The sequence below is a fragment of the Jatropha curcas genome, chromosome 2, assembly GCF_041381405.1.
Source record: "Jatropha curcas cultivar XTBG-Jc1 chromosome 2, XTBG_Jcur_1.0, whole genome shotgun sequence".
Lineage (NCBI taxonomy): Eukaryota > Viridiplantae > Streptophyta > Magnoliopsida > Malpighiales > Euphorbiaceae > Jatropha > Jatropha curcas.
The window spans coordinates 15,668,510-15,686,074 of NC_143152.1; the positions used below are offsets into that span (position 1 = coordinate 15,668,510).

The following is a 17,565-nucleotide window of genomic DNA, read 5'->3' on the forward strand; positions in this document are numbered from 1 at the left end:
CAACTTAATTTTTTTTTTTAAAAAAAAATTAAGTTCAAGCCCTTTTTTTAAAAAAATTATGTTCAAACTTTTTTAAACAAAAATAAATTCAGTTGAAGAATTTTTAAAAACAAAAATTAAGTTCAAGCCCTTTTTTTTTTTAAATTATGTTCAAACTTTTTTAAACAAAAAAAAAATACAGTTGAAGATTTTTTTTAAAAAAAATAATTAAGTTCAAGTCTTTAAAAAAATAAATTTAATTGAACCATTTTTTAAATTTTTTAGGTGTATTTTTATTACAAATAACTTTCACAAATTTATTAAATTTTGAAAATCGGTCTTCAAAATTTAAAATTTAAAATTATGCGATTTGCCGGAAAACCGATCGGAACCGTCGGTTTTGACACCGTACCGGAATCGGAATTGAAACCGTTTGGTTCCAAACTGGAACCGGAACCGAAAATTTTCGGTTCGGTTCAGGTTCCAGTTTTTTTGGAATCGGAACCGCCGGTTCCGGAACCGTGGCCACCCCTAATTAGAGGTGCCTTTTGGTGGAATGGCTTGGAGAGTTTGAAAAACTCCAGGGTTAAGCGTGCTCGCTTAACGAAAATTCTAGGATGGGTGACCTCTTGGGAAGTTCCCCATTCACTTGTATAGACAAAACTATGGGGTCTGGCCAATCCAATATGGGATGAAATTTGCTTGATCCAAAGCGGACAATTCCTCTAGTGGTTGGATTCGGGCATGAAACTTCTATCGACTGTCTCTACTGCTAGCCTCTTAGCCATGGGTGCCTCATCCCATATAATAAGTTTTGCCCTGCGGATTAATTTTGCCTGTATGCTTTGTTTCGATATGCCATATAAACTTGACTTCGTTGGATTCAATCGTATGTTGAATCGCGAGTGTGCAATCTTGCCTCCTGGCGTTATTATCGTCGCTACATCTGAGGTTGCTATTGCAAGCGTTATATTTCCTATAGATCTTACATTTGCAAGTAGTGCTCCATATAAAAATGTCTTCCCTGTCCCACCTGTGAAGAAGGCCCCATGGGTGTTGAAGTTCACCCAGTCCAGTATCGCTCTGTATGCATTTAGCTGCTCGTTGTTCACTTTTTAAACTGCATCAATGTCCTCTTGAGGTATTTCAACTGCCATTTCATCTATAATTTCTCTTGAGTTATTGATTGACTGATGTGTTTGATCCTGTGCTATCTCAGGCAAGTCATACTTCTTAATTTCTTTTCCCATACCCTACAAGAGATATTCTATGCTCTTCCATGTGCATGACATCTGTGTATGTATTGAGTTCGGGTGCAATCTACTAAAATAATCCAACATGATATCAAAGTAATCATCCCATAATTTCCTCACATCTGTTGGCTCACAGTGTACTAATATTGTAGTAAAGAGTCTCCTTAATTCTCATGGCATCTGGTATGCTACTGCTTCTCCCATACAATGCGATGCACTTTGATTTGATTCAAACAGTCCTCTTCTGGTTGCTGAGTCCTTGAATGTTTGGCATGGAAAATCATCTACTGTTAATATACTGTCAAATGATTGTGGGCCTTTTACATGGCTCACAAGTAGTCTCAAGTAAGACCTTTCCCTCTCAATTGGATTCGCTGTATTTACCCTCCCTATTACTTGCCTCTTCTTCCACTTAGACCATACTTTACCTTGCTTGTTCCACACATAATGCTCAAAAAATTCCCTGAAAAATAGTTCTCTTGCTTCTGCATTGGTAGAGCATCTTCTAAAATACTCCGTTAGCATCATTCTTGATACATGATCCCTCTTTATATCATGATCAAGCTTCTCATTTTCCAAAACTGATACCATCTATTCATTCAGTAAATGCAGTTGTAGATTGATAACAAGAGGGTTTATTTCATTTAGTTCAAACTCATATATCCTCCACATTGCTTCTTGAGCAGACACTCATCTTACATTTTGAAATTGTCGTATCTCATCTACTTCTTCATTCATTGGAGACATATACAATAACCCTGTCGTGCCCTTTGTAGATAATTTGTATAGATATTTGACTCTCTTTAAGCCAAAACAAACCTCGACATTGATATGGCAATTGTATCTTGTTAAAAGATATGGATTATAAGGGACAACTCATCTATTGTAACCTATTCTTTCTTGCTGTGACCTCTACCAATGATATCAAATACAATATTTTGAATTATCTTTATTTTTATATTAAAAAATTAAGACAAGTAATATGACATACCTCTTATCCATTGTTTGGTCTCTTGAAAATATGGTATCCATCTTTTCCTTGTGTAATTTTCGAAGAATATTGCCTCGGATAACGAAACCTGCATTTATTATGTATCATGCATGGACATTTTGTATTTTGTTCTCCGCATGGCCTATGCATCATATGTTTCGCAACCATTTCATACAGCTCTGGATATTGCTCCTCATCCAATATCTCTACACTTACATGTTTGTCAAAATTGCCTGGACTTGTTAATTTGTATGATGGTTGAAGAATGGTTAGCATATGTGCATATGGCAATCCCCTCTTTTGAAATTCAATTACATGCACGTGTGCTACAACTTTACCTGTGACATCCTACCGAGTCGAGTCTTAGCATAGAGTTGAGTAGTCGAGTTGAGTCGAGTTGAACCAAACCCGGTTGGGGTAGAATGAGATTATAAGTGGACTTATTTGAGTGAGAGAAAAAGATCAAGCACATAGGTGAGGATTGATTTGCATTAAAAGATTGAGCTTGGGTCTTTAGTAGTAACCTGTTACAATTGAGGTACCATTTAGGAAGTTTTCCATAAAATCCTTTGATTTTTGATGGCCTACCCGTAATACACATTTTCACTTTCCCATTTTCATGTTTATCTTCATCTTCTTCATTTTCTTCCTTTCCTCTTCCACCTTACTTTCAATTTTCATGGTAGTTAAGCCTTAACTTCAATTTTCTTCTATCCAAGTAAGTAAACCTTCTTGAAGTTCATAATTGAATCATTTGGTGCTATTTTTTAGAATTCATAAGAATTCTTATTTATAGGTGAAGGGAGTTCTAAGAGTGTAGAAAAAAGAAGCTAAAGAGGAGCTCAAGCTTTTGGAGTAAAGGTTTGATATCTTTGTTATTTTCCTTTTTTGTATGAGATTGTGTGGTGTGTTGCTATTGAGACAATATTGCTTCATGTTGAGTGGGAGGACTGGTAATGGTGAGAAAACAGGGGAGAACAGGGGAGGTATTGAATAAATGAAGTGAATATTGAGTTTTGTTGAAACAGGTTTTGCTGGAATTTTCCAGTAACTTCATCTTGATTTTGACCCCATTTATGATGGAATTAGGAAGTGTCATAGAAGAGTTATTTGTTCCTCTATGTGTTAGCTTTACATGGGTTTTTGAATCATCAAATGGAGTTGTATATTGAGAGATATGACCAAAAGAGTACAGACAGTGCAGGCTGGAAGCGCGCGCGCGAATTGCATGATGAGTTCGCGTTGCCTTCTCGCGCTCGCGAATTTGACTACGCGCTCGCGACTTTCACCTGAAACTCTCTGACTCTATTTGGCACATCTCGCGCTCGACTTTCAAGTACGCGGTCGCGACTTGTGCTCGCAAACTCTCTGACTCTCATTTGGCACATCTCGCGCTCGCGACTTTGAAGTGCGCGCTCGCGTACTTGGCCCTTGGCCTGTAAGCGCTCGCGACCTTCAGCGCGCTCGCGAATTTGGCCTGAGAACTCACTGTCTCTCATTTGGCACTTCTCGCGCTCGCGACTTTCAAGTACGCGCTCGCGACTTGTGCCCGATAACTCACTGTCTCTCATCGGTGCATTACGCGCTCGCGACTTGCAAGGCGCGCTCGCGACTTGTTTTTCATGCATTTTGGACTTCTTTTTCAATGCAATTGTATTCCTTTGCTTCACTTATATGCCTCCAATCATTTTAACATCAAATACAACATTGAACATGTATCAAAACAACATCAAGCATGCAAATGATGTGAAATCAAATAACATTATGAATTATGAAGTTATGAACTATTAATGTGATGTTGTGTTATATTATTGACATACCAACATTATGCTCCATTGAGGTTAGGTAGAAACCATGTAGATAAGGCTATGTCGCGACATAGGATAGCAGATCTGCACCTCATACAGTTTGATACTCCGGCTACAGGCCGTTGAGTGGATATGATTATATGGGCCATAGCAGCCAAGCATACAGTATTCATCCAGTTTCATACAGTTTTTCTTATCACTTCGGTTTCACTATAACCTTATGGAGCCATACAGATATCTTGACATAACATTTCATGAATTATACAGTATTATAAACAGTACAAAAGATAATCAAGGTATCATGAAAGTATCATGATGTGTGTGCTTATATGTGCCATATGTGTTTACATGGTTCTTTCTATACATGTATGTGTTAATTGTTTCTTTATTGTTGAGATATCCACTGAGCTTTATTTGCTCAGCGAGTTACCTGTTTAACTCGCAGGTTTTGAGATTGGACCAGTAGAGAGTCTTACAACTGCTGCAGTTCATCTGTAGAAGACTCAGTCTTCAGGGTAGCTACTCACGGATGTGTATTTTTGTTATCCTTTATGGCATGTACAGGGCACACAGTTGGGCCCATTTCATTTTGAACTAGTATCATGTTTTGTAAATATAAATTACATTATTTTTGTAACAGTATCAGCATGCTATATATTCAATATACATTATGATTTCAGCATGTCAGCCATACAGTCAACCAGTTTGTAGCGTCTCGGTCCGGTTCATTCGGGTTTACGGGTGGACCGGGAAGGGTGTTACAAATTTTGGTATCAGAGCCCTAGGTTTAGTTTCCCCGGGCTTGCATGCATAAGTCAGTATAGTGTACATGCCATGTCTACCCTGATGAACTAAGCAGTTGTTTTTTTAGGAGGATGTCACAGAAGGTGAGAGCGAGTCACACGCCTCCAGGCAGTGGAGGGTGAGGCTCCAGTAGCACCAGGTCAAGAGGTGTTGTTAAAGCAACTTGCAGATACTTTTCGACAGATTGCAGGGGTGATACCTCAAGCACCAATAGTAGTAGAAAGAGAAAGAAAGCCCCCACTAGAGAAGCTTCGGAAATATGGGGCGAAAGAATTCAGTGCTAACAAGGATGATAGTCCAGAAAGAGCTGAGTATTGGTTAGATGGGACATCGAGAGTTCTGGAACAATTACAATGTACACCAGAGGACAAGTTGGTTTGTGCCACATCATTGCTCATAGATGAGGCATATACCTGGTGGACTACTGTTCAGCAGCGGGTATCAGCAGAGCAGCGTACATGGCAATTCTTCTTGGATGAATTCAAGAAAAAGTTCATCACAGAGGCTTACCTAGATGCGAGAAGGAAAGAATTCTTATACCTGAGGCAGAACAGAATGTCAGTTGCCGAATATGAGCGAGAGTTTACCAGGCTCAGCAGGTATGGTAAGGGGATAGTGGCTACAGAAGCCGAGAGTGTAAAAAGTTTCAGGAAGGCCTGAACGATGAGATTCAGATGGGAGTGGTAGCTTCCAGATTCAGAGAGTTCTCAGCTTTGGTAGAGGCAGCTCAGGAGATAGAGCGAATTCAGGCCAGTCAGCGTACCAGACGCCAGCGGTCTCAGCAGAGGAGAGACCAGACTCAGAGTGCACCCAGTACCTATCAGTTAAAAAGTAAGAGATTCAGAGGTGCTAGTAGTTCAGCTAGTGCTAGACCTTCCTTTAGCCAAGGCGCAGCTAGGGGTGCTAACATGCCAGCGGTATCAGTTGTGGCTAGTTCTGCGGTGGTAGTCGAGGTTCAGGCAGAGGAACTGGTAGAGGCACCAGTAGAGGTGCAGAGTCAGCCGGTTATACTTTTCCACCTTGTGAGCATTGTGGCAGACGGCATGGTGGAGATTGTTGGTTGGTGACTGGTAAATGTTGGATATGCGGAGCATCAGACCATCAGAAGAAGGATTGTCCGAAGAGGGCAAAAGTTCCTACACAGTTCATAGCAGGCAGAGGTAGAGGTGAGAGCTCCGGAGGGCAGAGACAGCAGTCAGAGACTGTGGACAGACCTGATACAAGAGGTCCAGCCAGGGTCTATGCTATGCGAGCCAGAGAAGATGAGGAAGCTCCAGATGTAATAGTTGGTGAGTTTTCCTTATGTGATCATACAGTTTATGCTTTAATTGATCCTGGCTCATCTCATTCATACATTAGTGTACCTAAACCTTGGGTTAAAGGGTTAGAAGTTGCATATGTGAGTCAGGGTATGTTGGTTACTAATCCATTAGGAGATGTAGTACAAACTCATACAGTGGTCGAAGGATGTCCAATTGTTATTCATGGAAAAGAGTTTCCAGGAGATCTTATGGAGTTGCCATTTAGAGAATTTGATGTTATTCTGGGTATGGATTGGCTATCCAGACATCAGGCTATAGTTGATTGTGCAAAGAAAAGGGTGACATTATATACAACAGCAGGGGAAGAGATTACAGTAGTCGGGAAGCGGCGAGTTTCTGGGTAATGTGATATCAGCCATGGCAGCAAAGAGATTAATTCAGAAGGGTTGTGAAGCATACTTGGTATGTGCATTACAAGCAGAGAAAGAACAGTCAAAGTGCAAGATATACCAACAGTGTGTGATTATCCAGATGTATTTCCAGAAGAGTTACCAGGGTTACCACCAAGGAGGGAAGTGGAGTTTACCATAGATGTCTATCCTGGAGCAGCACCAGTATCAATTGCACCTTACAGAATGGCACCAGCAGAGCTAAAAGAGTTAAAGATTCAGCTACAGGAGTTATTGGATAAAGGCTTTATCAGACCCAGTGTATCACCTTGGGGAGCACCGGTTATTTGTAAAGAAGAAAGATGGATCATTCAGATTGTGCATTGACTACAGACAACTGAACAAACTGACAATCAAGAATAAGTATCCATTGCCTCGAATCGATGATTTGTTTGATCAGTTAAAAGGTGCAGGTATGTTTTCTAAGATCGACCTTAGGTCGGGATACCATCAGTTGCGGATAAAGGAAGAAGATATCGCTAAGACTGCATTCAGGACCCGATATGGTCACTATGAATTTTTAGTCATGCCATTCGGTCTCACAAATGCACCAGCGGTTTTCATGGATCTCATGAACCGCGTGTTTCATTCATATCTGGATCAGTTTGTGGTGGTGTTTATAGATGACATTTTGGTCTACTCCAGAGAAGGTGAACATGATAAACATTTGCGGATTGTACTTCAGACACTGAGGGATAAACAGCTGTATGCCAAGCTCAGTAAGTGTGAGTTTTGGCTGGAAGAAGTTTCTTTCTTAGGACATGTGGTGTCATCGGAGGGTATCAGAGTGGATCCTAAGAAGATTGAAGCTATTGTTGATTGGAGACCACCCAGAAATGTTACAGAAGTTCGAAGTTTTCTGGGTTTAGCCGGTTATTACAGAAGGTTCGTAAAGGGATTCTCCATCATTGCATCACCTTTAACAAGATTGTTAAAGAAAGCAGTTGTATTCCAATGGGATGATAGATGTCAGCAGAGTTTTGACACTTTGAAGAAAAAGTTGACTGAAGCACCAGTGTTGACTCAGCCAGTGTCAGGTAAAGACTTTGAGATTTACAGTGATGCCTCTCATATTGGGTTAGGATGTGTACTCATGCAAGACAGGAAAGTGGTAGCTTATGTCTCCAGACAGTTGAAGCCACATGAATTGAATTATCCAACCCATGATTTAGAACTGGCAGCCATTGTTCTAGCATTCAAAGTATGGCGGCATTATCTGTATGGTGAAAAGTGTTACATTTACACAGATCATCAGAGTTTAAAGTATTTACCGACACAGAAAGATTTGAATTCAAGACAACGGAAGTGGATGCAGATTCTGGCTAATTATGATTATGTCATTAATTACCATCCGGGCAAAGCTAATGTGGTAGCTGATGCCCTTAGCCGGAAATCATTGTTTGCTTTGAGAGCAATGAGAATTAGCATGGAGTTGCAACAGCAGGGAGTTATTCTAGCACAGATGCAAGTACAGCCATCTTGGGTTCAGGAAGTTGCAGAGGCACAGAAGAAAGATGCACAAACAGCACTATGGGTGAAACAAGTACAGGAAGATCATGGTGGGAAATTCAGATTGGATAACAGTGGAGTCTTATTCTATGAAGACAGAGTTGTTGTACCACAGATAGGGGAGCTTAGACAAAAGATTCTGCATGAAGCTCATAACAGTCCATATACAATGCATCCAGGTAGTACCAAGATGTATCAAGATTTGAAGAAAGGCTATTGGTGGCCGGGCATGAAGAAAGATATCGGAAATGTTGTAACAAGATGTTTAACATGTCAACAAGTAAAAGCAGAACATCAACTGCCAGCTGGGTTACTTCATCCAATAACAGTGCCAACATGGAAGTGGGATCAGATCACGATGGATTTTGTTACTGGATTACCTCAGACGCAGCGGAAGCATGATGCAGTATGGGTGATCGTGGACAGATTAACTAAGTCCGCACACTTTCTACCAGTCAGGATGGACTATTCTCTGGACAAGTTAGCAGACATTTATGTTAGCGAAATAGTTCGACTACATGGAGTTCCATCATCCATTATATCTGATCGTGATCCAAGGTTTACATCGAAGTTTTGGGGTAAACTGCAGGAAGCATTAGGGACGAGATTGCATTTCAGCACTGCATTTCATCCTCAAACAGATGGCCAATCAGAGAGAGTCATTCAAATTCTAGAAGACATGATGAGATCATGTGTTATAGAATTTGAAGGCAGTTGGGACAGATATGTACCTCTCATGGAGTTTGCCTACAACAACAGCTACCAATCAAGCATTAAGATGGCACCATATGAAGCATTGTATGGTAGACCATGTAGGACACCTGTGTGTTGGACAGAACTGAGTGAGAAGAAGATTTTGGGTCCAGATTTGGTTAGAGAAACAGAAGAGAAAGTGGAAATCATCAGAAAACGGCTGAAAGAAGCAAGTGATCGACAGAAGTCTTATGCTGATTTAAAGAGAAAGGATATTGAGTACTCGGTGGGTGATAAGGTATTTCTGAAAGTTTCACCATGGAAAAAGATCCTAAGGTTTGGACGAAAGGGTAAGCTTAGCCCTAGGTTCATTGGTCCATACGAGATTGTTGAACGTGTAGGACCATTAGCCTATCGCCTAGCGTTACCTTCAACCTTAGATCGAATTCATAATGTCTTTCACGTATCCATGTTAAGGAGATACAGATCAGACCCATCACATGTGTTATCAGCAGAAGAGATTGAAATTCAGCCGGATCTCACTTATGAAGAAGAACCAGTTCAGATCTTAGCCAGAGAAACTAAGGAATTGCGGAACAAGAAAATAGCATTGGTAAAAGTTCTTTGGAGGAATCATAAGACAGAAGAAGCAACTTGGGAATCTGAAGACACCATGCGACAACAGTATCCGCAGTTGTTCACAACAGGTAAACTTCGGGACGAAGTTTTTTATTAGGAGGGGAGAATTGTGACATCCTACCGAGTCGAGTCTTAGCATAGAGTTGAGTAGTCGAGTTGAGTCGAGTTGAACCAAACCCGGTTGGGGTAGAATGGGATTATAAGTGGACTTACTTGAGTGAGAGAAAAAGATCAAGCATGGGTGAGGATTGATTTGCATTAAAAGATTGAGCTTGGGTATTAAGTGTAGCCTTACAATTGAGGTACCATTTAGGAAGTTTTACATAAAATCCTTGATTTTTGATGGCCTACCCGTAATACCATTTCACTTTCCCATTTTCATGTTTATCTTCATCTTCTTTTCCTTTCCTCTTCCACCTTACTTTCAATTTTCATGGTAGTTAAGCCTTAACTTCAATTTTCTTCTATCCAAGTAAGTAAACCTTCTTGAAGTTCATAATTGAATCATTTGGTGCTATTTTTAGAATTCATAAGAATTCTTATTTATAGGTGAAGGGAGTTCTAAGAGTGTAGAAAAGAAGCTAAAGAGGAGCTCAAGCTTTTGGAGTAAAGGTTTGATATCTTGTTTTTTCATTTTCTTTGTATGAGATTTGTGGTGTGTTGCTATTGAGACAATCTTGCTTCATGTTGAGTGGAGGACTGGTAATGGTGAGAAAACAGGGGAAACAGGGGAGGTATTGAATAAATGAAGTGAATATTGAGTTTATGTTGAAACAGGTTTTGCTGGAAATTTTCCAGTAACTTCATCTTGATTTTGACCCCATTTATGATGGAATTAGGAAGTGTCATAGAAGAGTTATTTGTTCCTCTATGTGTTAGCTTTACATGGGTTTTTGAATCATCCAAATTGGAGTTGTATATTGAGAGATATGACCAAAAGAGTACAGACAGTGCAGGCTGGAAAGCGCGCGCGAATTGCATGATGAGTTCGCGTTGCCTTCTCGCGCTCGCGAATTTGACTACGCGCTCGCGACTTTCACCTGAAACTCTCTGACTCTATTTGCACATCTCGCGCTCGCGACTTTCAAGTACGCGGTCGCGACTTGTGCTCGCAAACTCTCTGACTCTCATTTGGCACATCTCGCGCTCGCGACTGTGAAGTGCGCGCGCGTACTTGGCTTTGGCCTGTAAGCGCTCGCGACCTTCATAGCGCGTGATACGGATTGAATCAAAGGATGAGATGTAAGTTCGCCTCTATGGCACCCCTCGTTATAATGAAACGGAAACCCAATAATCGAGATTAAATGCTCTATGGCACCCACGTTTATAAGGGAAACGGTAACACCAATAATCAAGCAAAGAACAAGATAAACGCCACAAACGAATTGATAAGTTTACCTTAAATTCTTGATGCAATTAGAGGAAGCAATCTCTCACTGTCACTCTAAGCAAATGGAACAAGCAAAGCTTGAACAAATGAAGTTTTTCAATTTATCAAAATTCTGTCCTTACATGGAAGACAAGTTATTTATACTAAATAAGGAATCTAGGTTTAACAAAGCATAAAACACACAAAACACGCCTAAGTCACTCCAAGCCTTCAAGTCGATGTCACTGTAGCGAGTCAAAGTAGTCAAATTTACTGTAGCAAGTCAAGCTAATTGGCGCGGGCACTGTAGCAGGCGTGCTTCCCTCCACTGTAGCAGTCAAGCTAATTTATTGGAGTGCTTCAACTTCACGGCCACCAACAACATTAGAAGCCTAGGAATGCCTTCAAGTTCCTCACAACACTTGTTGAATGCGACATCATGAAGTTCTTGTGTTATTTGGGCTTGAACAAATAATGATATGGCTGCCCCATATCGCTTGGCACGGCTCCTTGTAATCGGTCCAATAGGAAGCACCAATGGATCTCCTTCGTCGTTCACCATGCCTCCTTGCGATCCAGTGACGAGTGATGATGGATCCGTATCATCCCCCCTTTCCTCAAAAAGATTTGTCCTCAAATCTGCACCCATGTCAAAAGGAGACAAATCACTAACGTTAAAGGTAGCGGAAACACCATACTCACCTGGTAAGTCTATCTTGTAGGCGTTGTCATTGACGCGTTCCAAGACTTGGAATGGACCATCTCCACGTGCATCTAGCTTAGACTTTCGTTGGTTGGGAAACCTTTCCTTCCGAAGGTGCACCCAAACCCAATCTCCAGGCGCAAACACTAGCTTCTTCCTTCCTTTATTAGCCTTGTCAGCATACTGTTTGTTCCTCTTTTCAATATTTGCTCGAGCCTTCTCATGTAAAGACTTCACCAGTTTAGCTTTCTTTTCACCATCTAAACTAGAGAGCTCATGTAAAGGTAAAGGAATAAGATCCAAAACAGTTAGTGGGTTAAATCCATAAACAAGTTCAAATGGAGTAAAACCTGAAGTAGAATGTATGCTTCGATTATATGCAAATTCAATAAATGGCAAACAATCCTCCCAAGTTTTCAAATTTTTACCCACTATAGTACGAAGTAAAGTTCCCAAAGTCCTATTCACAACTTCAGTTTGTCCATCAGTTTGTGGATGACAAGTAGTCGAATAAAGTAATTTTGTACCCAGTTTACCCCACAAAACCCGCCAAAAATGTGAAAGGAACTTAGCATCCCTATCAGAAACGATAGTCCGTGGAACTCCATGTAATCGTACCACCTCTCTAAAGAATAATTTAGCAACATGAATAGCATCATCAGTTTTGTGACAAGGAATGAAATGAGCCATTTTGCTGAACCTATCAACTACTACAAATATACTGTCTCTACCATGCCTAGTCTTAGGTAATCCAAGTACAAAATCCATAGATATATCAACCCAAGGTGAGCTAGGAACTGGTAAAGGCATATACAACCCATGAGGCATAGACTTAGATTTGGCCTGTTTACAAGTAAGACAAGAATCACAAACTTTCTCGACATCTTTACGCATATGAGGCCAATAAAAATGTTCATTCAATATGTCATAAGTCTTATGTACCCCAAAATGTCCCATCAATCCCCCACAATGAGACTCAAGTACAAGCAAATCACGCATAGAGCATTTAGGCATGCAAAGTTTACTGCCCCTAAACAAATATCCTTCGTGTCGATAAAATTTATCAAATGCCCCATGTTCACATGCCAAATATACATTGCCAAAATCAGAGTCAGATGCATACAAATCCTTAACATACTCAAATCCTATCAATTTAGAGCTAAGAGTAGTAAGTAAGGTATATCTCCGTGACAATGCATCAGCAACAACGTTATCCTTTCCATGCTTGTATTTAATAACGTAAGGGAATTGTTCAATGAACTCAACCCACTTACCATGTCGCTTGTTGAGCTTACCTTGACCCTTCAAATGTTTTAGGGCCTCGTGATCAGTATGAATGACAAACTCCTTAGGTAGTAAGTAGTGTTGCCATACGCTCAAAGTCCTCACCAAGGCATATAGCTCCTTATCATAGGTTGAGTAATTGAGTTGTGCTCCGTTCAACTTCTCACTGAAATAGGCAATTGGTTTCTTCTCTTGCATCAGTACTCCTCCAATTCCTACACCAGAAGCATCACACTCAATTTCAAAGGTGTTCTCAAAATTAGGTAAAGAAAGTATAGGAGCGGATGTCAACTTCCCTTTAAGCATGTCAAACGCTTTCTGCTGTTCCTCGCCCCACTTGAACCCAACTTCCTTTTTAATTACCTCCGTGAGTGGTGCGGCAATCGAAGAGAAATCTTGTACGAACCGTCGGTAGAAACTTGCCAACCCATGGAAACTTCGCACATCCGAAGCTGATTTCGGTGTCGGCCATTCCTTGATAGCTTTCACTTTCTCTTCATCTACCTCTATACCCTGCGCACTCACAACAAAACCAAGGAACACAAGTCTATCTATACAAAATGTGCATTTCTTAAGCTTAGCATACAATTGTTCATTTCTCAAAGCTTGTAATACTAGCCTAACATGCCCAACATGATCATTAAGAGACTTGCTATAAACAAGTATATCATCAAAGTACACAACTACAAATTTTCCTAAGAAAGCTCGTAAAACATGGTTCATAAGCCTCATAAATGTGCTAGGTGCGTTAGATAATCCAAAAGGCATTACTAACCATTCATACAAACCATACTTAGTTTTGAAAGCAGTTTTCCATTCATCACCTGGTTGCATCCGAATTTGATGATAACCGCTCATTAAATCGATCTTTGTAAAGTAAGTAGCCCCACACAACTCATCTAACATGTCATCAAGTCTAGGGATAGGGTGTCTGTACTTTACAGTGATCTTGTTGACCGCCCTACATCACAACGCACATACGCCATGTACCATCCTTTTTTGGTACTAAAAGTACTGGAACGGCACAAGGACTCATGCTTTCTCGCACCAATCCTTTCTCCATAAGCTCATCAACTTGCCTTTGCAACTCCTTTGTATCCGTCGGATTGCTTCTATAGGCTGGTCGATTTGGAATGGTGGAGCCGGGAATGAAATCAATCTGTTATCCCTCTCAAAGGTGGTAATCCACTAGGTAGCTCCTCTGGAAAAACATCAGTGAATTCCTGTAACATAGAAACAAACACAGAAGGTAAACCATCAAGGTTAGTGTCAGTGTTAGAAAATAAAATTTCCTTGAACCTAAGAAGCAACACGGGCTGCCTCAAGGCTATGGCACACTTAACCTCTCTAGCTCTCGCATAAAAAGTGTGTTTCTTTCTCTCTCCTCTCGGTGTTTCACTCACCGTTGGGCCAATAATCTGTTTGGTATCTTTTGTGGCCTCTTTCTTTTCAACCTCTCTCTTAACACTCTTTTGTTCTCTCGAACTGGAAGCCTCACTCTCATTTTCCCTCAAAGCTGAAGTCTCTCTTTCTCTCTCAAGTATTTTCTTCTGATCGGTGTATACTTCTTGAGGCGATAATGGAACAAGAGTCACCTTCTTCCCCTTATGAACCAAAGAGTATCGGTTAAAGAACCCATCATGTAGTGCCTTTCGATCATATTGCCATGGCCTTCCCAACAATAGATGGCCTGCCTGCATCGGTACTACATCACACAAAATTTCATCCTTGTACCATCCAATAGAAAACGGCACAAGTACCTGGCGTGTCACCTTCACCTCTCCACCATCATTCAACCATTGCAATCTATAAGGTTTAGGATGTTTAAGACATGCCAAATTCAACTTATTCACCATACTCACACTAGCAACATTAGTGCAACTACCCCCATCAATAATAAGCAAGCACACTTTTCCATGTATCAAGCATCTAGTGTGAAATATGTTCTCACGTTGTTCAAGGCTCTCCTCCTTAACATGCATATTCAAAACTCGCCTAACAACTAGAGATTCTCCACGTTCAGCAAACAACAAGTTATGCTCATCCTCATCTGAATTATCATTATCAACATCATGCAAATGAGGCAAATCATCACAATCACTACATTCAGATTCAGAACTAACATTACCATCTTCCCTAACAATCATAACCCTTTTATTAGGACATTGAGATGCAATATGCCCTTTCCTAAACACTTAAAGCATTTAATCTCTCTAGAAGGGGTTATAGAGTTAGAAGTACCTTTGTTTCCCTTGAATGTAGTTTGGGCAACCTCTTTACCTTTTGAAACTGATTCCGTTCTTTGGAAACTAGGACCTCTGAAGTCTTCTTCTCACCTCCCTTGGACCATTTGGTCCCCAAAGTATTGTTGGAATACTTGTTGGTGAACTTTCCCTTTTTCTGCCTTTCTAACTTCATGGCCATATCTACCATCTCTTCTAGTGTATCATAGTGATACATCTCCAAAGCATCGGCAATCTCATCATTCAAACCTCCAAGGAATCTAGACATAGTAATTTCTTCAGCCTCCTCAATCTTGGCTCTAGCTATGTCACATCTCCATCTCCTTGTAGTAGACCTCTACACTTCTTCCCCCCTTGCAGCAATCTAGCTAACTTGTTGTGTAAGTCCCTGAAGTAATGGGTTTGGACAAATTTTCTGGTGCATCAACTCCTTCATGGTCTCCCATTGTGGTACGGGTCGCATTCCCTTCTTCCTTCTCTTTAACAACAACTTGTTCCACCAAACATAGCATATCCCTTGAACTCAACGGCTGCAAGGTGAGACTTCTTCATTTCAGGAATAATTATGACATTCAAAAATTGCTCAACCTTTCTTCCCATTCAAGGTACTCTTCTGCGTTGTGTTTCCATGGAACTCCGGAACCTTCATTTTAATGGAACCCAAGTTCACCATCAACTGTACTAACTCCAGGCTTATCGACTTCATCATCTTCAGGAATTTGAAATCTCATCGGTGGAGTATTACTTGGACGAGCTCTTGTAGTATTGGAGCTTTGGGCAGCTTTAATTTCCTGCAATTCCTCTCTCATATCTTGGAGGAAGTTGTTATAGGATCGAAATTGCCCTTGAATCGACTCCATAAAGAGCTTCAATTGGGGGTCTTGAATTTGTCTCCATCTTTACTAATATCTCCTGACTTTCTCTGTACTCATGATTAGTACTCAAAGAAATCACAAAGGAAATTGGTTAAAGTGAAGAAAACAACTACCTCACGTGTTTACACTCCTTACCACTCTTTGCAAATCCTCCAATTGTACTTCAGAATTTTAAGCCAACCAATCAATCTCAAAGCACGTTTAGAACACAAGGAAAACAAACCTTAACAACAAGTAAGCACAAACCTAGAAAGAAGACTCAAAACGATAATGGATGGTAGTACAAGGACAAGATGATGTACTACTTGATTATATTAATTAGAGTGTAGTGAACAACAAATACACCCTAATAATGTAATAGAGGCAAAGAAAGCTCAAAACAAGAATAAACAAACTAGAATTTAAAAGACGAATTCTGGATATAATGTTATGAATTTAGTTCACTACAAGCAAACCAAATATGGACCTAATTTACTTCTACCCAAACAATGCAAGCAAACAAAGAAAAACCCAAAAAAAATAAAATTTTTTTAAGTACTGTAGCACAGATGCTACTGAGTACCTGTAGCACTTTACTGTAGCAAGTGACCCAATTTAGGTAGGGGAGTTCCTGTAGCAAGTGACCCAATTTGTGTCTTCAAATTCAATTTAGGTAGGTAATGATTATGTTGTCCAACAATGTTTTTGTGTCCCCCAATTCAATTTGGTAGGTAATAATTAGTTGTCCACAATGACTTTTTTTTTTTTTTTTTTTTATCAACAAGATTCAAGAAGACAAACAAATCTCCAGATTTGGTATTTAATAACTTATAAATTCTTAATAACGTAATCAATTGATTTGTTCTCTTTTTTTTTTTTTTTTTTTTGAATGAAGAACAAGCAACAACAAGAAGATTCAGAAGAAGGTAATTCTAGATCTAAGTAGATCCAACGAGAAAATATCTAGATGCAACAAGATCCAAAGAGAAATTCCAGATCTAAGAAGATCTAACGAGAAACACCTAGATCCAGCAAGATCTAAAGAGAAAATTCCAGATCTACAATGAAAACAAGAAATAAGACAAACAACAATGGAATCCAGCAACAAGAAAACTCAAATTCCTAACTAAGATAACAGAACTTACCCTAAAACTTTGATTTGGCTCTGATACCAAATGATACGGATCGAATCAAAGGATGAGATGTAAGTTCGCCTCTATGGCACCCCTCGTTATAATGAAACGGAAACACCATAATCGAGATTAAATGCTCTATGGCACCCCACGATTTATAAGGAAAGAAACGGTAACACCAATAATCAGCAAAGAACAAGATAAACGCCACAAACGAATTGATAAGTTTACCTTAAATTCTGATTGCATTAGAGGAAGCAATCTCTCACTGTCACTCTAAGCAAATGGAACAAGCAAAGCTTGAACAAATGAAGTTTTTCATTTATCAAAATTTCTGTCCTTACATGGAAGACAAGTTATTTATACTAAATAAGGAATCTAGGTTTAACAAAGCATAAAAACACAAAACACGCCTAAGTCACTCCAAGCCTTCAAGTCGATGTCACTGTAGCGAGCCAAGCTAATTGGCGCGGCACTGTAGCAGGCGTGCTTCCCTCCACTGTAGCAGTCAAGCTAATTTATTGGAGTGCTTTCAACTTCACGGGGCCACCCAACAACATTAGAAGCCTAGGAATGCCTTCAAGTTCCTCAC

At 40.0% G+C, this 17,565-nt stretch overlaps 1 protein-coding gene across 1 annotated transcript; it reads right to left on the reverse strand.

The window, feature by feature from the left end:
• Positions 1-1,403: 1,403 nt before the first annotated feature.
• Positions 1,404-1,823, reverse strand: LOC149498297 (uncharacterized). Its single transcript, XM_089717289.1, has one exon. The coding sequence runs from the start codon at positions 1,821-1,823 to the stop codon at positions 1,404-1,406; it is 420 nt and encodes a 139-aa protein (XP_089573415.1).
• Between the last annotated feature and the right edge of the window lie 15,742 nt (positions 1,824-17,565).